This window comes from Balaenoptera borealis, assembly GCF_965194805.1.
Source record: "Balaenoptera borealis genome assembly, chromosome: 6".
Taxonomy (NCBI): Eukaryota; Metazoa; Chordata; class Mammalia; order Artiodactyla; family Balaenopteridae; genus Balaenoptera; species Balaenoptera borealis.
Window position 1 is genome coordinate 48644455 of NC_138863.1, and position 24632 is coordinate 48669086.

At 36.4% G+C, this 24632-nt stretch overlaps 1 protein-coding gene across 2 annotated transcripts in view; it reads left to right on the plus strand.

Annotated features, from left to right (window-relative positions):
• LOC309631315 (uncharacterized protein) overlaps positions 1-24632 on the plus strand; it is a 644789-nt gene that overhangs the window by 293770 nt on the left and 326387 nt on the right. Inside the window, exons 4-5 of one of the 2 annotated variants that reach the window (XM_082397622.1) lie at positions 16405-16589; positions 17111-17279. In XM_082397622.1, the coding sequence (XP_082253748.1) occupies positions 16405-16589; positions 17111-17279 (354 nt within the window). Of the gene's footprint in view, positions 1-6877; positions 6984-16404; positions 16590-17110; positions 17280-24632 lie in introns of those variants that run through there. The other variant, XM_082397623.1, reaches the window with a different exon arrangement.

The window sequence follows — 24632 nt, forward strand, 5'->3', positions numbered from 1 at the left end:
AGAACAAATGGGTGGTTGCCAGAGGGGAAGGGGGTTGGGGGGGGTGAAACAGGTGAAAGAGATTAAAAAATGTACCAGTTTTGCAAAATATACTCTAAATGCCGCAAACAAAAGGCTATCATAAGGAAAGAGAATAGTAAATATACCATGAAACAAGGCAAGAAACAATATATTAGTTGACATAGTTGTTGCACATTGCAGAAAAAAAATCTCTTTTCATTTTAAACTTATTTATTTTATTTTTTAGGTAGGTTGGCTCATCTACCCTAGTAGATCATGGCCCATGACTTTCCATAGATGCAAGGCATTCTCCATAAGAGTATTTCCCAACAATATGTATTCCCAGTGTTTCAAAATCTCTTTAAAATTTTTTCCAAACTCAGAATGCAAATGTGTGCATTGTGTTAGAACCTTCTACTCAGATGGATGATTAGCCAATTCCCAGGTGAGTAAGAAAATGACTAAATTCTTTCATTCTTAAAAAAAGGAACAATTTCTTTTATCTAAGAATTAGAAAACATAGCATGATTACTCTAGAAAAAATGTTACCTAACAGTAAGGCTAAATGTAATATTTCAGTATTCATCTTGAAAATAGCCATGTTTACACTGGCTAGTCCTTATACTGAATATCCTAGACATGCAGTCTTAATATCTGTTTTCTATGGATAAACCAGAATGAAAATTACTTTTTCAATTCTCAAGTGTCAATTGTAAATTGTTACATGACAATATACAATTTCCAGAACTCATCACACTGTACACTTGAAGTTGTTGAATCTCATTGTATATAAATTATACTTCAACAAAGTTGGGAGGAAAAGTGGTAAGAAGTTATACAGTGTTGCTATAAGATTAAAAGGGAGATAAATGCAAAGCTTTTAGCACAGGACCTCAGAAATTGTAGATGTTTGATACATGTAGTCATTTTTTTTTTACTTAATTTACTTATCCTTTATTTTACTTGATTATTAAGCCCTTTACCTCATGGATTGTGCACTGTAAAGGTTAATTTCAGTAGACCTGGAATTGGCCTGAACTGTTTTGCTAAAATACTGCCACAACATTTACCTGTAGTCAAGGTATGAAACACACTGTTTTATAGTGTTGGTTTGTAATTATGGGTCTGAGAAATTTTAGAGTGGTTTGTGTTAGGTTGTAGGTATTATATTGATAATTTACTGTGGTAGCCATTCAATATTTTATCGATTTATTTATACTAAGTCTCCTTTGAATTTTGAGATAAATACTATGTGGCTATGTTGTATTATACCTCAATATAAGGTTTAGCTTTGACTTCTTTAGGTTCTTTCAGAATGAACATGATAGGGGCCAAAATGCCTATAAAATAATTTGCAAACTGAGGGCTGAGGCTTAAGTTATTCTTCCAGGTTCACATCATTCAGTCTTTTATGAGATTGCAAGGTCAGAGTTATCTTATAGCTGGACTGGGGCAGCTTCATTCTTATCTCTGGGGAAGTCTGATATTTATCTTTTGGCCAAGAAAAGAATGAGCTGTGCTAGCTAATGATTTATAATGTGCTGTTTAAAATTCACAGCTCTCCTGGGAGCACATGGTACTAACTTGTCTCCATTGTTTACAGAAGTAGACATTGATAGTTTATTCCTGGTTTAACAGATACTGAGCCCAGCCTTAGCCAAGTGACAAATGGGGTATAAAAGACCCCTCAGTAGAAGAGGGAACCTCATGCACTGTTGGTTGGAGTGTAAATTGGTGCAGCCACTATGGAAAACAGTATGGAGATTCTTCAAAAAATTAAAAATAGAACTACCATAAGATCCAGCAATTCTACTTCTTTGTATTTTCCCAAAGAAAACAAAAACATCAGTTCGAAAAGATATATGTACCCCTGTGTTCATAGCAGCATTATTTACAATAGCCAAGATTATAGACACAACTATGGGTCCATCAACAGATAAATAGATAAAGGAGATGTGGTACACACACACGCACGCACACACACACACAATGGAACATTACTCAGCCATAAAAATGAATGAAATTTTGCCACTTGTGATGACACAGATGGATCTGGAAGGTATTATACTTACTGAAATAAATCAGACATAGAAAGACAAATACTGTATATTCTCACTTATATGTGGAATCTCAAAAATAAAACAAATGAATAAATATTACAAAACAGAAATAAACTCACAGATACAGAGAATAAACAAGTTGTTACCAGAGGGGAGAGAGGCAGTGGAGGGGAAAAAACTAGGTAAAGGGGATTAAGAGGCAGAAACTACTAGGTGTAAAATAACTAAGTCGCAGGATATAATGTACAGCACATGTAATATAGTCAATATTTTATAATAACTTTGTATGGAATATATTCTATAAATATGGAATTACTATGTTGTATGCGTGAAACTAGCATAATGTTGTAAGTCAACTATACTTCAATTAAAAAACAATTAAAAAAAAAGACCCCTTAGTAAACTCCTGTATGGGCTCCTCTGGAACTGAGAAATACTGCACATACTTTGGTGGTTCCTAATCCAAAACCAAAGTATGACCTGTGTGATGGATAAAGGACTTTGGAGAACTGTATTTGGAAATCTTTGGACTTCTCTGCTATTACTTGTGCTTTTTTTTCCCTACTGCTCCGTATCCATTACCTTTACTAAAGCCTTGCATGAGTATACCCTGTGCAATCTTGCCTTTTCAATTATTTGACCCTGTCATATTATTGCAATAAGTATTCCCATGCAGAATTTGTTTTCACTTCCTGAATTTTCATCACTCAATTTCTTGTTTTATCTTTATTTTTATCCTCAATAGTATTTACTAATCCAATTTCCCACTATTAACATTAGCATTCACTCAGAGCCTTATAATATTGCCCTATTCAAGTGTTCTGGATACAGAGAGAGAGTGTAGCATGGTCTTGGATAAGCCCTTGACTATTATTTTTAAGCTGATAAAAAATAGCAGTTAATAAAAAGATGTTATGCTGAATTTGAAGCCACTTCAACGCTCATTGCCTTAAAATTGCAAGTATATGGCAGGATGTAAAATAAGAACTCATACTACCTTCCTGTAGAAATACAGACAATAACCAACCAATTAGCTTTAATTACAGTTTAGTTTGCAAATGTGGGGAAAAAATCAGGGAATGTAATTGAATGAATAATCTTTATAGCTAAATCGAAGAAGCTAAAATTGTAACAGTTATCTTTATGTTAGGGACATGCTTGCCACATTAAAGTAATATTCCTATTCTTGAGTTGGAGCCCTTTCCACTATCCAGTGAAGGCTAAAATACCATCAACATTTGTTTCTTAGATTCCTTTCACAATCTTTGGGATTTTTTTCCCCGTGGCATTCAAACACCTCATTTTAATGTCAAATTCTTTATTTACGCATAATAATGACTTCAAACAACTTGCATTCAAGTCATACAACCAAAGATTCTTTACATTTCTTTTAAAGTCTTGTGTAACATTGTTTTGACCCATTAAGTACTGATTTTATAGTTTTGTACTCAGAAAAGAATACTTCCATTTTAAATTTCCAATTTCTTGAAGCAGACAATAATAATATAAGGGTATTTCTCTATTTGTGGAAGGACTCATTGGGCTTTTAAAATGTATCTAGATGCCTGGGTTATATGATACATTTTCCTAAGAAGCCAATAGAAAATGCTAGTTATACCAAGGGAGAAAACCAGAAAGGAGCTTTTTGCATAATTGGTCCACTGATAAATGTGAAAAAAAGAACAAAAATATTTATATCTGAGAGAGTATAGCTATTGCGTTGGCCAACCTTTCTTTTAACAAGTTATAATGTATTTTAAATTATCTTTTGAACTATCTTCACAAATATCTGTTTTCAACTCCTTTTACATTAAAAATTTGGGATTTTTAGAACTGTCTCAACTGCTTCCAATTAACTCCTCAAGCTGAAGTTAATATATCACTTAGCATGTTGACTACTTAAAAACTAAGGTGATTAGACCCGATAAAATGCTGTTACTCAACAATTGTAGACAAATGGCTTTGTTGAAAAAGCTTTTCTTTAAATCTCTGGGTGCCCAGAGAACACTTTAGCACATGTAAAATATATTGCAGTCTAACACATTTCTAAAATTTTACTCCCTTTTTTTCCGCTCTGGAAACTTGAGTCACAGACTTGGGGGGATATAGATAGGTGAAAAACTGAACATATACTCCAGAATCACTAAAGGGAGTCTTGAGTTTTCCTTTATAAAAGGCAGTTGTTCTATAGAAACATGGATATTAAAAATATAGTCATGTCTGGAATGATTTCATGTGAAAAATTTATACTGTGTGGTGTATTTGAATTACTGTCAGTTGAACATTTTTAAAGTTAATATGTAAAATCGTGAGACTTCCCTGGTGGTGCAGTGGTTAAGAATCTGCCTGTCAGTGCAGGGGACACGGGTTCAAGCCCTGATCCGGGAAGACCGCACATGCCGCGGAGCAGCTAAGCCCATGTGCCACAACTACTGAGCCTGTGCTCTAGAGCTCGCGAGCCACAGCTACTAAAGCCCGCGTGCCTAAAGCCCATACTCCACAACAAGAGAAGTCACTGCAGTGAGAAGCCCATGCACTGCAAGGAAGAGTAGCCCCCACTCGCCACAACTAAAGAAAGCCCATGCACAGCAACGAAGACCCAATGTGACCAAAAATAAATAAATAAATAAATAAATTCATTAAAAAAAATTAAGTTAATATATAAAATCATGTAATAGTCCTCTTGATACATCAAATGCTTTTAGATAGCACACTGATAAAGCATTAAATAACGTTAAATATAAATCACATTTTAAAGAGTTACAAATAATGACCTCCTTTTTAATCTTTCAGTTTTTCTGATAAGTCAAGGACAAATGACCAGATTCAAAAGCAACTTTATAAAACTTGATATTTTCCTTTCAAAAAGATGAAAACTATGATATCAGGTCAGATCCAGTTGAATAACTTTTCTTGTTACACTTTTTTTTATAGCCAGAAATATTAGTTTTGTATTTACAGCAAGATTACAAAGTTTCTTTTAAGATAAATATACTTAAGTAAAAACATGAATCAATATAAATCAGATATTAAATAAATCATACTATACTTGTTATATATAATGCGTATATGAAGAAGGCAATATATGTGTGTGACAGAAATTAAGAAAACCCAGGCATAACCTGACTTCTGTAATACTGATAGGTTTGTGCTAAGTCCAATCAATATTACTGTAACAGGGAAGAGCCAATCCTGACTCCATGTTTGATCTGTTTCTTATACTTTAACCTTTGCTTCCCATTGCTTTTGTTCACTAAAAGGATACTGTCTATACATAATGGCCTGCCTCGGGGAACCCTGCCCCTCTGCCTGAATATTAAACCAAAGTGCCTTTTGTTCAGGGAAGTATCCAGACCCTGTCCACCTGTGAATGGCTGCAAGAAAGAAGAAATTAACACATCCACATCTCCTCTCCTCCGGGCCATTCCAGGAGATATTTGCTAGACTTAGGACCTTTTTACTATACTTCCCCACCTCCTCCCACTCTCTGTTCTATAAAAGAAACTGGCATCCAAACTCCGATAAGATGGTTTTTTGGACACATTAGTCTGCCATCTTCTCTGTCTGCTGGCGTTCCGAATAAAGCTGTACTCCTTGCTTCAAAACCTCGTCTCCCGATTTATTGGCCTGTTGTGCAGCAAGCAGAGCGAGCTCCGACTCAGTAACATTATAAAATAAAACAAAGTACTGAGAGAACTTTACTGAACAACTGAAGCTGTTATGCTAGCCACAACAGACTTTGCAATCAGTTGGGAAATATCAATATGTAAACACAAAGATCTAGATAAAATTAATAATAAATGATTTTTATTTTATTTTTTATTGGAGTATTGCTTTACAACATTGCTTTACAATGTTGTGTTAGTTTCTGCTGTACAATGAAGTGAATCAGCTGTATACCTACATTCCCTCCCTCTTGGACCTCCCTCCCACCCCCCACCCCCCCATCCCACGCATCTAGGTCATCACAGCACCAAGCTGAGCCTCCTGTGCTTTATAGCATGTTCCCACTAGCTATCTATTTTATGCATAGTAGTGTATATATGTCAATCCTAATCTCCCAATTCATCCCAACTTTCCTTCCCCCATCCACATCCACATGTCCGTTCTCTATGTCTGCTTCTCTATGCCTGCCCTGCAAGTAGGTTCATCTGTACCATTTTTCTAGATTCCACATATATGCATTAATACACGCTATTTGTTTTTCTCTTTCTGGCTTACTTCACTCTGTATAACAGACTCTAGGTCCATCCACATCTCTACAAATGACCCAATTTCGTTCCTTTTTATGGCAGAGTAATATTCCATTGTATACATGTACCACATCTTCTTTATCCATTCATCTGTCATTGGACATTTAGGTTGTTTCTATGTCCTGGCTATTGTAAATAGTGCTACAATGAACATTGGGGTACATGTGTCCTTTTGTAGATAAAAGTGATTAAATCACGTTTCATCATGCTATGTCTTGAACTGGTCCTTTAACAATTAGAAGGATTTGGGTTATTAGTGAAGGAATTGGAGAGAATAATTAGTCCAGAGAAAGCATAAGACTAGACTCAGGGACCCTGAGCAGCATGTTGTGGTTGAGAGTGTGGATAGTTTATAATATGCAACTAAACTGTAAAAATAGTGAGGAAGAACATTATATTTCTATGGATTGGGGACTTCAAACTCAAATCCAGTCATTCTCCACCCTGCCCCCTCATTAGGGAGATTTTAGAAAATACTTTACATGGGCTTTACCTCAGGCCAAATAAACCAGAATTTCTGAGATTGGGCTATGGCTTACTGTTTGTTTTTTGTTCCTTTTTAAGTTCCCATGGTGACTTTAATAAAATGCAACGAGATTGGCGAACCGTTACTTTCAGCAGTGAGCCACCATTACAAGCTTCTGATGAAGAATCTAACATAATTGGAAAGGTATTTTTTATTGTAATGTCTGTTTTTCAGATACTGACTTCTCAGAGAGGTTAGAGAAACATTATAGAGTAAGAGGTTGGAGTTTAAGAAATAAATTGTGCAGGGCAGAAATAGAGTCACAGATGTAGAGAACAAACATATGGACACCAAGGGGGGAAAGTGGTGGTGGAGGGGGTGGTGTGATGAATTGGGAGGTTGGGACTGACATATGTACACTAATATGTATAAAATAGATAACTAATAAGAACCTGCTATATAAAAATATAAATAAAGTAAAATTAAAAAAAAAAAAAAAAAAAGAAATTGTGATGGTCCAGGTAAGAGATACTTTCTCTTGAATTAGGATAGTAGGAATAGAAAAGTTTGGATGAAAGTTTAAAAGTGAAGATGTAAGTTTACCAACTCAATATTTAGAAGACATTATGCTTTGTTCTTGCTGTAGAGGTGATGCTTTTGTGTTGATAGCCAAAACTTCCTATCATCACTAACATGTTGACACAACTTTTTCTGAGAATGGACTGCTATTGAAATAGATGTGGATATATAATCACATTGACTTTAGTCTGTATTTCTGGTGTGTTGTTAAGATTGTATGTGGCTTTACGTAGAAACAAACTTACAAATTTAATCTAGTAATCAAATTTTTCCTGACCTTATCATCTCATTGATTCAAGCGGTATCATTATTAACACTGAGTCATTTTAGATGAAAAAGATATATGATCTGATGTGAATTTTCACACCTAGCCTTACTATTTTTATGCATTGTAATGTAATATTAAATATTTATATTTTTATTTAATCATTTATTTTGGCATGTCTTCAGGTGTGAAAACAGAAATGACAGTAATATTCAACCTGAAGGAGGATGATATTAAAAATTAATATTTTTTTATTCATTTGTAATCATTGAGAAATTTATACATCTTGGAGATTAATAATACAGTAGCCAGGCAACTTGATCTTATTTGGATCATAATCTTATAAAAATAGGCACATATAAAGGCTGTGGATTATTTTAAGGAAAGAAGTATCATGGCAAGTAAGAAATAGTTGTATCATCATTTTATTATGGTTTCATTTACAGTCTTTTACATGGTGAGCTTCTCCTGATATATATGGAAGAAAAAAAGAGACACTTTGAGAAATAAATATTTGCATTCCCAACTATTAATGCAGCCTCATAAAGAATAATATGAATTCACTTGTTTAATAAAAACAAAAGGGAAAAATGCACCTAGTTTGAAATAAACCATCCTACTGATTATTCCACAGCATTTTAGTACCACTAGAGAATATAGATATTTACCAAAGAAGGTTAATCTCCTTATCTAATTCCTTAATTTCAAAGAGACAGTATTTGGAAAGTTAAACTTAGTGGCATACAGTTTCAGTACTACATTTGATTATACGATGTGTCATCATATAATATGTTGAATAAAATAAACACTAATTTAAAACTATATTTTATAGAGATAGATTTTTAAAAATTATAACTCCAATTTTTATTGCTAGTATATTAAGCATATATATACTTTTTAACATTACTGATATATAAAAATAAATGTCATTTAAAAACCTTTTTAAATATTGCATCTTGCTTTTATATAAAATTTGTATATTATTTCTATAAATAGTTTAATAATGATACTTTTTGTGCTTATGACCAACCAAATCTATTATTAGAGTCATTTACAGTCAAAAGCCCTGAAACAAAATTGTGATGTGATCAGGGTCACTTAGCGCTGCTAATGCTCATTACTATGTAACATTGCCCAATTTCCAGTTCCTATTTTCCTGTCTTTTAAAGCTCATGCAACTTGAGTTGCAAAAGCATCTTATAAAAATATTGATTTAAGCTAAATGCCCCATTGAGCAGGAGCTCCAGAGGTACTACGCAGAGAATGACTCAAACATGGATATTTGTGTGGAAAGGATTACTGTTTCAAAATGATAGATGCAACACAGCCACCTTCCCCGCCCCCACCAGCCGTTCCCTCCCATAGCAAATACCCAAAAATCACAGGAGAAGTGTTAATAATATAATATATGGAATACAGTTGAACAGTGACAAGCAGATGAGATGTAATTGAAGAAGCAAAGTTACATCAGCATGGGAATGAAAGAGGACTGCCATAGAAGTTAGAAGCACTACGAAGTGTGTTCTGTATCACAAAGTGATTACAGGGAAAGGAGGGGTCTAGAGAAAACCAAAAGATTGAGAGCTTTGGTATTGCAATAGTAGTTTCTAGGCAATTCATTCTCAAATATTCACCACTGCTCCTATATTATTGGAAGTAACAATGGGAATTGATGTCTTCCTATTAAAAGAGAGGTTAGATTGGCAGTAAAGGGCATTGCTCTCTCAGATCACTAGAGATGCATGGGAGAAACCAAAAACAGTTGGTTGGGTTCATAAGACAACTGCTGAGATTGCTTTCTTTAGCAATATATCTCCTCCCACTTCTGTAGGAAAACAGGTTAATAAGAAGGTTAATGTATCATACCTAATTTAACAAAGCATATTTATCATTTCTTCTTCTAGGTTCCTTCTTAATAATGTAAGAATGTTTGAACTCTTTAAACCTGACCTCCTTTTTCTCCATTTTCAAAGTTAGAGATATCTAAATTTTTATTTCTACCCTGTTTATTTTTTAGTAAACTTATTATTATAGGAGAGTTTTAGATTTGCAGAAAAGCAGAAACAATTGTATAAACTTCCTACACACAGTTTCCCCTAGTGTTTACATCTTACATTAGCCTGGTACATGTGTCTCCACTAATGAACCAATATCGATAAATTGTTATTAAATAAAGGACACACTCTTTAATTTTCGTTAGTTTTTATCTAACGTCTTTTTTTTTTTTTTTTAGGGTGCCAGCATGGTCTGGTTCTCTTTATTTGTTTTTTATTAACATCCTTATTGGAGTAAAATTGCTTTACAATGCTGTCTTAGTTTCTGCTGTATAACAAGGTGAATCAGCTATACGTATACATATATCCCCATATCCCCTCCCTCTAGCGTCTCCCTCCCACCCTACCTATCCCACCCCTCTGGGTGGTCACAAAGCACCAAGCTGCTCTCACTGTGCTATGCAGCTGTTTCCCAATAACTATCTACTTTACATTTGATAGTGTATATATGTACATGCCACTCTCTCACTTCATCCCAGCTTACCCTTCCCCCTCCCTGTGTCCTCAAGTCCATCCTCTATGACTGCATCTTTATTCCCGTCCTGCCCCTAGGTTCTTCAGAACCATTTCAGTTTTTTTTTTTTTAGATTCCACATATATGTGTTAGCGTACAGTATGTGTTTTTCTCTTTCTGACTTACTTCACTCTGTATGAGAGCCTCTAGGTCCATCCACCTGACTACAAATAACTCAATTTTGTTTTTTTCATGGTTGAGTAATATTCCATTGTATGTATGTGCCACATCTTATTTATCCATTCATCTTTCAATGGATACTTAGGTTGCTTCCATGTCCTGGCGATTGTAAATAGTGCTACAATGAACATTGTGGTACATGAGTCTTTTTGAACTATGGGTTTCTCAGGGTATATGCCCAGTAGTGGAGTTGCTGGGTCATATGGTAGTTCTATTTCTAGTTTTGTAAAGAACCTCCATAATGTTCTCCATAGTGGCTGTATCAATTTACATTCCCAACAACAATGCAAGATGGCTCCCTTTTCTCCACACCGTCTCCAGCATTTATTGTTTTTAGACTTTTTGATGATGGCCATTCTGTACTGTGTGAGGTGATACCTCATTGTAGTTTTGATTTAAATTTCGCTAATGGTTAGTCATGTTGAGCATCCTTTCATGTGTTTGTTGGCAATCTGTATACCTTCTTTGAAGAAATGTCTATTTAGGTCTTCTGCCCATTTTTGGATTGGATTGTTTGTTTTCTTGATATTGAGCTGCACGAACTGTTTGTATATTTTGGAAATTAATCCTTTGTCAGTTGCTTCATTTGCAAATATTTTCTCCCATTCTGAGAGTTGTCTTTTTGTCTTGTTTATGGTTTCCTTTGCTGTACAAAAGCTTTTAAGTTTCATTAGGTCCCATTTGTTTATTTTTCTTTTGTTTCCTTTTCTCTAGGAGGTGGGTCAAAAAGGATCTTGCTGTGATTTATGTCATAGAGCGTTCTTCATATATGTCCTAAGAGATTTATAGTGTCTGGCCTTACATTTAGGTCTTTAACCTATTTTCACTTTATGTTTGTGTATGGTGTTAGGGAGTGTTCTAATTTCATTCTTTTCCATGTTGCTGTCCAGTTTTCCCAGCACCACTTATTGAAGAGGCTGTCTATTCTCCATTGTATATTCTTGCATCCTTTATCAAAGATAAGATGACCCCGTGCCTGGGTTTATCTCTGGACTTTGTATCCTGTTCCATTGATCTATATTTCTGGTTTTGTGTCAGTACCATACTGTCTTGATTACTATAGCTTTGCAGTATAGTCTGAAGTCAGGGATCCTGATTCCTCCAGCTCGGTTTTTCTTCCCCAAGTTTGCTTTGGCTATTCGGTGTCTTTTGTGTTTCCACACAATTTGTGAAATTTTTTGTTCTAGTTCTGTGAAAAATGCCATTGGTAGTTTGATAGGGATTACATTGAATCTGTAGATTGCTTTGGGTAGTAGAGTTGTTTTCACAATGTTGATTCTTCCAATCCTAGATCATGGTATATCTCTCCATCTGTTTGTATCACCTTTAATTTCTTTCATCAGTGTCTTATAGCTTTCTGCATACAGGTCTTTTGTCTCCTTAGGTAGGTTTATTCCTAGTTATTTTATTCTTTTTGTTGCAATGGTAAATGGGAGTGTTTCCTTAATTTCTCTTTCAGATTTTTCATCATTAGTGTATAGGAATGCAAGAGATTTCTGTGCATTAATTTTGTATCCTTCTACTTTACCAAATTCATTGATTAGCTCTAGTAGATTTCTGGTTGCATCTTTAGGATTCTCTATGTATAGTACCATGTCATCTGCAAACAGTGACAGTTCTACTTCTTCTTTTCTGATTTGTATTCCTTTTATTTCCTTTTCTTCTCTAATTTCTGTGGCTAAAACTTCCAAAACTATGTTGAATAATAGTGGTGAAGAGTGGGCAACCTTGTCTTGTTCCTGATCTTAGTGGAAATGGTTTCAGTTTTCTACAATTGAGAACAATGTTGGCTGTGGGCTTGTCATATATGGCCTTCATTATGTTCAGGTAAGTTCCCTCTATGCCAACTTTCTAGAATGTTTTTATCATAAAAGGGTGTTGAAATTTGTCGAAAGCTTTTTCTGCATCTATTGAGATGATCATATGGTTTTTATCCTTCAATTTGTTAACATGGTGTATCACATTGATTGATTTGTGTATATTGAAGAATCCTTGCATTCCTGGGATAAACCCCACTTGATCGTGGTGGATGATCCTTTTAATGTGCTGCTGAATTCTGTTTGCTAGTATTTTGTTGAGGATTTTTGCATCTATGTTCATCAGTGATATTGGCCTGTAGTTTTCTTTCTTTGTGACATCTTTGTCTGGTGTTGGTATCAGGGTGATCGTGGCCTCATAGAATGAGTTTGGGAGTGTTCCTCCCCCTGCTGTATTTTGGAAGAGTTTGAGAAGGATAGGTGTTAGCTCTTCTCTAAATGTTTGATAGAATTCACCTGTGAAGCCATCTGGTCTTGGGCTTTTGTTTGTTGGAAGGTTTTTAATCACAGTTTCAATTTCAGTGCTTGTGATTGGTCTGTTCATATTTTCTATTTCTTCCTGGTTCAGTCTCGGCAGGTTGTGCATTTCTAAGAATTTGTCCATTTCTTCCAGGTTGTCCATTTTATTGGCATACAGTTGCTTGTAGTAATCTCTCATGATTCTTTGTATTTCTGCAGTGTCAGTTGTTACTTCTCCTTTTACATTTCTAATTTTATTGATTTGAGACCTCTCCCTCTTTTTCTTGATAAGTCTGGCTAATGGTTTATCAATTTTGTTTATCTTCCCAAAGAACCAGCTTTTAGTTTTATTGATCTTTGCTATTGTTTCCTTCATTTCTTTTTCATTTATTTCTGATCTGATCTTTATGATTTCTTTCCTTCTGCTAACTTTGGGGTTTTTTTGTTCTTCTTTCTCTAATTGCTTTAGGTGCAAGGTTAGGTTGTTTATTTGAGATGTTTCCCGTTTCTTGAGGTGGGCTTGTATTACTATAAACTTCCCTCTTAGAACTGCTTTTGCTGCATCCCATAGGTTTTGAGTCGTCGTGTCTCCATCGTCATTTGTTTCTAGGTATTTTTTGATTTCCCCTTTGATTTCTTCAGTGATCACTTCGTTATTAAGTAGTGTATTGTGTAGCCTCCATGTGTTTGTATTTTTTACAGATCTTTTCCTGTAATTGATATCTAGTCTCATAGCGTTGTGGTTGGAAAAGATACTTGATACGATTTCAATTTTCTTAAATTTACCAAGGCTTGATTTGTGACCCAAGATATGGTCTGTCCTGGAGAATGTTCCATGAGCACTTGAGAAAAATGTGTATTCTGTCGTTTTTGGGTGGAATGTCCTATAAATATCAATTAAGTCCATCTTGTTTAATGTATCATTTAAAGCTTGTGTTTCCTTATTTATTTTCATTTTGGATGATCTGTCCATTGGTGAAAGTGGGGTGTTAAAGTCCCCTACTATGATTGTGTTACTGTCCATTTCCCCTTTTATGGCTGTTAGTATTTGCCTTATGTATTAAGGTGATCCTATGTTGGGTGCATAAATATTTACAATTGTTATATCCTCTTCTTGGATTGATCCCTTGATGATTATGTAGTGTCTTTCTTTGTCTCTTGTAATAGTCTTTATTTTAAAGTCTATTTTGTCTGATATGAGAATTGCTACTCCAGCTTTCTTTTGATTTCCATTTGCATGGAATATCTTTTTCCATCCCCTCACTTTCAGTCTGTATGTGTCCCTAGGTCTGAAGTGGGTCTCTTGTAGACAGCATATATATGGGTCTTATTTTTGTATCCATTCAACCAGTCTGTGTCTTTTGGTGGGAGCATTTAATCCATTTACATTTAAGGTAATTATCGATATGTATGTTCCTATTCCCATTTTCTTAAATGTTTTGGGTTTGTTATTGTAGGTGTTTTCCTTCTCTTGTGTTTCTTGCCTAGAGAAGTTCCTTTAGCATTTGTTGTAAAGCTGGTTTGGTGGTGCTGAACTCTCTCAGCTTTTGCTTGTCTGTAAAGGTTTTAATTTCTTTGTCAAATCTGAATGAGATCCTTGCTGGGTAGAGGAATCTTGGTTGTAGGTTTTTCTCCTTCATCACTTTAAATATGTTCTGCCACTCCCTTCTGGCTTGCAGAGTTTCTGCTGAAAGATCAGCTGTTAACCTTATGGGGATTCCCTTGTGTGTTATTTGTCATTTTTCCCTTGCTGCTTTTAATATGTTTTCTTTAATTTTTGATAGTTTGATTAATATGTGTCTTGGCATGTTTCTCCTTGGATTTATCCTGTGTGGGACTCTCTGTGCTTCCAGGACTTGATTAACTATTTCCTTTCCCATATTAGGGAAGTTTTCAACTATAATCTCTTCAAATATTTTCTCAGTCCCTTTCTTTTTCTCTTCTTCTTCTGGGACCCCTATAATTCGAATGTTGGTGCATTTAATATTGTCCCAGAGGTCTCTTGAGACTTTCCTCAGTTCTTTTCATTCTTTTTTCTTTATTCTGCTCTGCAGTAGTTATTTCCACTATTTTATCTTCCAGGTCACTTATCCGTTCTTCTGCTTCAGTTATTCTGCTATTGATCCCATCTACAGTATTTTTAATTTCATGTATTGTGTTTTTCATCATTGCTTGGTTCCTCTTTAGTTCTTCTAGGTCCTTGTTAAATGTTTCTTGCATTTTGTGTATTCTATTTCCAATATTTTGGATCATCTTTACTATCATTATTCTGAATTCTTTTTCAGGTAGACTGCCTATTTCCTCTTCATTTGTTAGGTCTGGTGTGTTTTTACCTTGCTCCTTCATCTGCTGTGTGTTTTTCTGTCTTCTCATTTTTCTTAACTTACTGTGTTTGGGGTCTCCTTTTTGCAGGCTGCAGGTTCGTAGTTCCCGTTGTTTTTGGTATCTGTCCCCAGTGGCTAAGGTTGATTCAGTGGGTTGTGTAGGCTTCCTGGTGGAGGGGACTAGTGCCTGTGTTCTGGTGGATGAGGCTGGATCTTGTCTTTCTGGTGGGCAGGTCCACGTCTGGTGGTGTGTTTTGGGGTGTCTGTGGCCTTACTATGATTTTAGGCAGCCTCTCTGCTAATGGATGGGGCTGTTTTCCTGTCTTGCTAGTTGTTTGGCATAGGGTGTCCAGCACTATAGCTTGCTGGTTGTTGAGTGAAGCTGGGTCTTGGTGTTGAGATGGAGATCTCTGGGAGATTTTTGTCATTTGGTATTACCTGGAGCTGGGAGGTCTCTTGTGGACCAGTGTCCTGAAGTTGGCTCTCCCACCTCAGAGGCACAGCCCTGATGCCTGGCTGGAGCACCAAGAGCCTTTCATCCACACAGCTCAGAATAAAAGGGAGAAAAAATAGAAAGAAAGAAAGAAAGAAAGAAAGAAGATAAATAAAATAAAATAAAGTAAGATAAAATAAAATAAAGTTATTAAAATAAAAAATAATTATTAAGAAAAAAAGAAAAAAAAAATTTTAAGTTAAAAAAAAAAAAAAAAAAACGGACGGACAGAACCCTAGGAGAAATGGTGAAAGCAAAGCTATACAGACAAAATCTCACATAGAAGCATACACATACACACTCACAAAAAGAGGAAAAGGGGAAAAAATAATATATCTTGCTCCCAAAGTCCACCTCCTCAATTTGGGATGATTTGTTGTCTGTTCAGGTATTCCACAGATGCAGGTACATCAAGCTGTTTGTGGAGCTTTAATCCGCTGCTTCTGAGGCTGCTGGGAGAAATTTCCCTTTCTCTTCTTTGTTCCCACAGCTCCCTGGTTTCAGCTTTGGGTTTGGACCCGCCTCTGCGTGTAGGTCGCCTGAGGGCGTCTGTTCTTTGCTCACACAGGACAGGGTTAAAGGAGCAGCTGCTTCGGGGGCTCTGGCTCACTCAGGCCGGGGGGAGGGAGGGGTACGGAGGAGGCGGGGCGAGCCTGCGTCAGCAGTGGCCGGCGTGACGTTGCAGCAGCCTGAGGTGTGCCGTGCGTTCTCCCGGGGATGTTGTCCCCGGATCACGGGACGCTGGCAGTGGTGGGCTGCACAGGCTCCCGAGGGGAGGTGTGGATAGTGACCTGTGCTTGCACACAGGCTTCTTGGTGCCGGCCCCAGCAGCCTTAGCATTTCATGCCCGCCTCTGGGGTCCGCGCTGAGAGCCGTGGCTCGCGCCCGTCTCTGGAGCTCCTTTAAGCGGTGCTCTGAATCCCCTCTCCTCGCGCACCAGGAAACAAAGAGGCAAGAAAAAGTGTCTTGCCTCTTCGGCAGCTCCGGACCTTTTCCCGGACTCCCTCCCGGCTAGCTGTGGTGCGCTAACCCCTTCAGGCTGTGTTCACGCTGCCAACCCCAGTCCTCTCCCTGCGATGCGACCGAAGCCCGAACCTCAGCTCCCAGCCCCGCCCGCCCCAGCAGGTGAGCAGACAAGCCTCTCGGGCTGGTGAGTGCTGGTCAGCGCCGAGCCTCCGTGCGGGAAGTGCGGGAGTCTCTCCGCTTTGCCCTCCGCACCCCTGTGGCTGTGCTCTCCTCCGTGGCTCCGGAGCTTCCCCCCTCTGCCACCCGCAGTCTCCGCCCGCGAAGGGGCTTCCTAGTGTGTGGAAACCTTTCCTCCTTCACGGCTCCCTCTCACTGGTGCAGGTCCCATCCATATTCTTTTGTCTCTGTTGTTTCTTTTGTCTTTTGCCCTACCCAGGTATGTGGGGAGTTTCTTGCCTTTTGGGAGGTCTGACGTCTTCTGCCAGCATTCAGTAGGTGTTCTGTAGGAGCAGTTCCACGTGTAGATGTATTTCTGATGTTTCTGTGGGGAGGAAGGTGATCTCCACGTCTTACTCTTCTGCCATCTTCTCCTAACCCCCCTACTTTAAAAACTTTTAATAATGAAACCCTCTTGCAAACTCTTTTTTTTTTTCCTCTCTTTTTCTTTGTGCTTCCTCTAGTTTCACTTGCTGACAGGATGCCACACGCAGAGGCCTTGCACCTGGCTGGCCCTGCAGACCACAGTTCCTCCAGTGAAATGGCTGCTCCAGACACCTCAGCTCCTCGGCCGAGTGCAGATTCAAAATGGCGGAGGCAAGCTGCGTGCAGAGACGCTGCATCCACACTGAGGTTTGTAGTTCTTGTTGTTTTTGGTGTCTGCCTCCAGTGAGTAAGGTTGGTTCAGTGGGTTGTGTAGGCTTCATGTTGGAGGGGACTGGTGTCTGTTTTCTGGTGGATGAGGCCGGATCTTGTCTTTCTGGTGGGCAGGACCACATCCGGTGGTGTGCTTTGGCATGTCTGTGAACTTAATATGATTTTTGGCAGCCTCTCTGCTAATGGGTGGTGTTGTGTTCTTGTCTTGCTAGCTGTTTGGCATGGGGTGTCCAACACTGGAGGTTGCTGGTCCTTGAGTGGAGCTGGGTCTTAACGTTGAGATGGAGATCTCTGGGAGAGTTCTCACCCATTGATATTATGAGGGGCCAGGAGGTCTCTGGTGGACCAATGTCCTTAACTCAGCTCTCCCACCTCAGAGGCTCAGGCCTGACACCCAGCCAGAGCACCAAGACCCTGTCAGCCACATGACTTAGGCTTCTAAAAATGCATCAAGCATCCACTGCATAGAAGTCTGATTTTTCTCCTGTTGTAATTCACTCAGGAAAGTCTCTAGAGGTCCAGTGGTATGGGCCTGTCAAGCTCTCCCTTTTATAGCCATGAATAAGTTGCTGTATCTGGCCCTTCCTTTCCAGTCCTTGCAGATTGGCTCTATTAGGTCACTCGTCTGATGCTCAGCAAGGCTGCTCACTGCTCCAGTCGACAGCTCATTTCTCACCTTCTCCTCTGCAGTCAGGATGCCCAGTGCCTCACAGGGCCTATCTAATGTCATTTTTGTGTTCCAGGATCCCATCCAGTCTACCACATTAGAGTTAGTCATACTTAGGCAACTTCTGATTGTGAATGTTTCTCTGACTTGTTTTGTTTTTGATGATTTTGATGGTTTTGAGAAGTACTGACAAAGGCATTAAAGTCTCCAATTATTAGATTTATCTGTTTCTCCTTTCTGTTCATCAGTTTTTCTTCATGTATTTCAACACTCTGTTAGATGCCTACACAGTTATGATTGTTATGTCTTGTTGGAGAATTAACTCATTTGTGTTTACTTAACAACCTTTGTTCTCCCTCATAACTGTCCCCTTCTGCTTTGTCTGAAATCAACATAACTACTCCAGCCTTATTTTGATTAGTGTTATCATGTATTATCTTCTCCCATTTTTTAACTTATGTTGAGTCTTTATATTGAAACTGAGTTTGTGGACACATATAGTTGGGTCTTGATTTTTTATCTACTCTGACAATTTTTGTCTTTTAATTGATGTGTTCACTCAGTTCACATTTAAAATGATAATTAGTATAGTTGGAATAATATTTTCAATTCTTTTGTTATTTATTTAGGAGCAGAATTTCTAGGTCATGTGATAATTATATGTTTAACTTTTTGAGGAACCACCAAACATTTTCCCGAAGTGACTGTGTCATTTTACATTCCCACAAGCAATGAATGGGGTTTCCAGTCTCTCCACGTTTTTGCCAATATTTGTTGTCATTTTAGTCTTTTTGATTATGGTCATTCGAACCGGTGTGAATTGTTGTCTAATTATGGTTTTGACTGGCATTCCCCTAGTAGATAATTAGGTTGAACACATTTTCAGGTGCTTACTGGTTATATACCTTCTATGGAGAAATGCCTAGTTTGCCCACTTTTTAAAAAATTAGGCTGCTTACATTTATATTATGAAGTTGTAAGAGTTCTTCATATATTCTAGATACAAGTTCCTCATCAGATATGTTTTGCAAATAGTACTGTTTTTTAGGCTATCTTTTCACTTTCTTGATGGTGCCCTTTGAAGCACAAAAATTTTCAGTTTGATGAAGTTTAATTTATCTTTTTATTTCTTTTATTGTTTTTGCCTTTGATGTCATATCTAAGAAGGCTTGCCTAATAAATGTCACAGATATTTACTCCTGTGTTTTCTTCTAAGAGTTTTATAGCTCTTGCTCTTATATTTTGCTCTATCATCCATCATTGTAGCTTAGTTTTCATGTATGGTGTAATGGAAGGGTCAACTGTATTCCTTTGCATATTGACATCCCCTTGTCCTAACATTATTTGTCAGGAAACAAAGAATGATTTTTCCCTCATTTGTTGTAGAATCCTTGTCAAAAGCAATTGACTATAAATGTAATGGTGTGTTTCTGGACTCTCAATCCTTTTTCATTGATCTTTATTTCTATCCTATGCCAGTACCACATTATCTTGCTGATTGCATCTTTGTAGTGATTTTGAAATGGGGAAGGGTGAGTCCTTCAACTTTATTGTTCTTTTTCGTGATTGTTTTGACTATTCTTTCATTGTTTCATATATGCAACATTTTTCTTCCTGGTTCAGTCTTAGCATATCATTAAGTGGCTCTTTCAGGAAAACCTGAAAATAGAAGTTTACATCTTATTATCTGAAGACCTCAAAGCTATATGTGTTTCTTTTGAATTCAGGAGCCTCTAGACTTTATGTAACACTCCCAGCAGAGTCTGAATCAACATGCACACTCAAAATGGTAACTTTTTTCAGTAATATGTGTAAATATTCATACTGAGTGAGATGAATAAAGGCTATGAATAGTTTATATCATTTCAGATAAAATTTTGCTGCCAAATGATTTACTTAAAATCTTTGGAATTCATGAACACTCTCATCTAGAGCCCTTCAGCTTCTGAAATTGCATCTGATGTTCCTCATCACTTGTTCCTTCCTCAGACTGTCAGGTACTACCAAACAATATGATCTCTCACAGCACCTAATTATCTTATAAGTGTAATTAAAATACTAATTGTATAATGAATTGTCTAATGTCTGTCACAACCAGTAGATTTCAACTCTGTGAGTTCAGAAGCTAGCCTTTCTTGTCTACTATATTCCTTTCTTGTTCAGGGCCTTGTAGAGTATCCCTCAGACAGTTATTTCTCACCACAGGAACCTTGTACTTACTAGTTCCTCTGTTAGAACAGTCTTGGGCCAGTTCTTGATATGACTAGTTCCTTTTTACCCTAGTGTCTCAGTTTAAGCACTATTTCCTCCAAGAGTATGTGTGTGTGTGTGTGTGTATATATATATTTCATATATATATGATTATTATGAAGTTTCTAAAATATTTAATGCATCTAATTTACCTTCTTAATAAAGTATATTGCAAAAGCAAATAATAAAAACTAAACACTAAATTATTTTCTCTATACATTTCCTCAATAATAATCCTAAACAACCTTATAACAATAGATGCCTCCAACTAGTAAGCACTTAATATCAAGATCAATAAAAAGGTGGTAGGTATCACTGATTAATTCTTTAAGATATTCTACCATCATACATGTTCAAGTAAGCCAATACATTTCTTATTATAAACTGTGAATAAATGAATCATAGAAGCCTCAAATATACAAAAGTTAAATATATCATAATGACAGATATTAATATTGTTAAACCACTTAAAATGTGCTGCCGTCTTTTAAACAGAGCAGTCAGGATCTCTAAAATAATTCCTGCTCAGTATGCAACTGCAAATAATTACAATAATATAGTAAGGAAGAAAATATTTAGGTCACTTTATGTGTCTATGTGGATGCTCTCAGATGTCCTGGAATTTAAAAAATACATTTATGAAATTATAAGAGAAAGTAGGTAACCACATAAACTACATAAAAAACAATGGTCATCGACTTTCAAAAAGTGTCAACCATAAAATTACTTTAAGAAAAATAAAGTTATTAGGCTGCTGATTCCGGCAGGTAACTTAATGTTAATGTTAGAGAGTTTGTGAATGTGAGAATTTGTGACGTATGATATTAGGCTTTTTGTTAAGAAGACAGCTATTAACTTGGAAATAATTCAGTTTATTTGGATGATAGAGACAAAAAATATAAGTTAACAATAAAGTGAGAGCAACTATTTTTTTTTCTACTACTGTGTTCAGAATAAAGATGAATGAGTCATTATTTCAGCCCTCAAAGGGCTTTTGACTTACCATAGGAAGTAAACGTGTAAAAAATTAACACAGAACGTTGATTACTCTAAAGAGTATGATAGAAATGAGGAGATCTTAGTTTGCTTATGTCTAGAAATAATGAGAATCAAGTTTCCAAAGTTAAATATTAGTATTGTGCCCATGCAGTTTTTTGATGTTGTCAGTTTTTGAATGATGACCTGCTAGGGACAGGTGAGGAGCCTGTACTGTGGGAACCACATATGTGCTAGAAGGAATTCACTTTTAATTCCTATTACAGTGGCATAGTTGATCTTGTTATTTCTCATTGGTCTGTGGATATGCAAGGGGATAGAAGCAGGAACCCTTGAGTTCCCAAAATAACCCTAACTTCCTTGCCAAGGTTGTTATTTATAAGAAATGTGTGTGAAGCTTAATATGGTATAATTTTGGGGGAAAAAAAAGAAGAAGGCTTGAAGATCACAGTGGCCAAATGCTTCCAAAATTTATAAAGACATAAAAAATTAAATGTTCCAAACTCTAGCATGTGGTCTTGATAAAAATAATAATGTGGAACCCTTGGAAGCATTATGAAGGAAAAATTATAATAATAGTTTCTTTGAGAACAAATTATCATGCCTGGTGAGCAGGGAATGTTAAAAACATGGTGTTTAATTTTTCAACACTATCCACGAAGAAATTGCAATATATGGGCTCAATGAAAACAGTCATGCAAATTCTAAAGTTTTAATAGTTGATGATGACTTGTGTGAAGGCATGTCTTTAAAAATATATCACAGAGCACATTATTTGTATTATCAGTATGTTGGAAAAACCTTAGAGGTAATGGTTATCACATTTTCCGATGACAAGATTCTAGAAGGGATGCAAACACAATAATTCAAATGATATCCAGAGATAGAAATGATGAGCTGAATCTATCCATACTGCATATAAAATAAATAAATATTTTTGATAAGGAGAATTTGAACTAACAGTGGGCCAAGTTTGAAATCTAATACAGCTAACACAGTAAAAATTAAACAAAACAAAATTTAATAATATAAAAGTAGTACAGGTACAGATAGAGAGGTTAACTTACTTTGACATTGAAAGGAATTAGAAAGTCCATTTCTTGTTATATTTTAATTTTGTTTATTCCACAACTACAAGAATCTATGAATTGGAGTACTTCATAAAGGAACATCAACTGAGAAACAACTAATAAAACCTATCTTGCTTTTCCTGAATATTTCATTAAATGTAATTTTTGTAGGTAATTTTATTTTATATTTCAGATGCAATAGAGAACTGATTGTGACAAGCCATCTCTCACTGTCATTCACAGCTCAAAATAAAAGTCTACACAACATTAAGATGAGAAAATTAAATGTTCCAGAGAAATATTTGAGGATTTAATTTTAACATTATATAAAAATTTGTTTCTTTCTTACCACTCTATAAAAGAAAAATTCAGTTACAATTTATGGAAGATTTGTATCCTTCTTGAAATGATTGCACAACTATACCTTTTAAGCAGCAAGATCAAAGGGGAGGAGAAGAGTATGTGTTTTCTAGAATGGAAAATCCCAGCCTTCATATTTTTGTCAAAAATTGCAACACCTTTGACTTGAAAACTAAAGAATGATAGAAACCAGGATTTATCCATTTTTTTTGAAGACTATTCTACTATAATACCTCTGAATTATAGTTATAGTAAGAACTAATCTACTAGCCAAATGACATGCAAAACTGTACCTAAACCTTAAAAAAAAAATACATGTTTCACTGAAATCAGAAATGTACATTTTAGCTGTTTCCATCACTGCTAGTTTTTGTGAAAAACATTTATGTACTGTCATTGTATTTTTCTTTCTTTTCATATTTCAATATCTAAACAGTTACTTTTTATTCTGTCAGACTCCTGCTACCATAAATTTTATGATCCCATACTAACCAAACAAAAAGAGAGTTATGAAGATAGTTTGTTTTGTATATTAATATATGGTAAAACTTTATAAATTATTTATATCTATTAATTTTAAATTATATTTTCTATGTAAAATATAATTTGAAATAATTTTATTTTACTGATTCTTTAGTGGAAAAACAGAAGTTTTAGAGTCTTTGCCCCTTACTTCATTTCTGAGCCTTCTAACTCAGTTATTTTGCACTTGATAAAATTGGAGTTCAGAGAGCTTTATATAATTTTTTTTTTCCCCAGAATGTAGCATGGCAGCACTAAAAATGTGCTCACCTACAATTTAGGTAACTATGTAAAAATATTTCCTGAAGGTCCCATCAGAAGTATCAACCCCTATTTCCTGAGTCTGAGCATCCATATATGTGTTTTAGCAATATAAAGATCATATTAGTCAGGGTCCTCATGAGGAACAGAACAAATGTGATATACATTTAAATGGAGAAAGATTTATCTTATGGAATTGGCTTACATGATTGCATGGGCTGGCAGCTTCAAAATCCTCAGAACAAGCTGCTAGGCTGTAGACCCAAGGATAAGTTGATGGTGCAGTCTTGAGTCTAAAAAACAGCCTGGAGGCAGATTTCCTTCTTCCTCCAGGGACCTTAGTCTTTTCTCTTAAGGCCCTCAACTGATCTGATGAGACCCACCCACATTATGGAAGGAAATCTGCTATACTCAAAGTCTACCAATTTAAATGTTAATCTTTTTTTTTTAATCAATTTTATACACATCAGTGTATACATATCAATCCCAATCGCCCAATTCAGCACACCACCATCCCCACCCCACCGCAGTTTTCCCCCCTTGGTGTCCATATGTCCATTCTCTACACCTGTGTCTCAACCTCTGCCCTGCAAAATGGCTCATCTGTACCATTTTTTAGGTCCCACATACATGCATTAATATACGATATTTGTTTTTCTCTTTCTGACTTACTTCACTCTGTATGACAGTCTCTAGATCCATCCACGTCTCAACAAATGACTCAATTTCGTTCCTTTTTATGGCTGAGTAATATTCCATTGTATATATGTACCACATCTTCTTTATCCATTCGTCTGTTGATGGGCATTTAGGTTGCTTCCATGACCTGGCTATTGTAAATAGTGCTGCAATGAACATTCGGGTGCATGTGTCTTTTTGAATTACGGTTTTCTCTGGGTATATGCCCAGTAGTGGGATTGCTGGGTCATATGGTAATTCTATTTTTAGTTTTTTAAGGAACCTCCATATTGTTCTCCATAGTGGCTGTATCAATTTACATTCCCACCAACAGTGCAAGAGGGTTCCCTTTTCTCCACACCCTCTCCAGCATTTGTTGTTTGTAGATTTTCTGATGATGCCCATTCTAACAGGAGTGAGGTGATACCTCATTGTAGTTTTGATTTGCATTTCTCTAATAATTAGTGATGTTGAGCATCTTTTCATGTGCTTCGTGGCTGTCTGTATGTCTTCTTTGGAGAAATG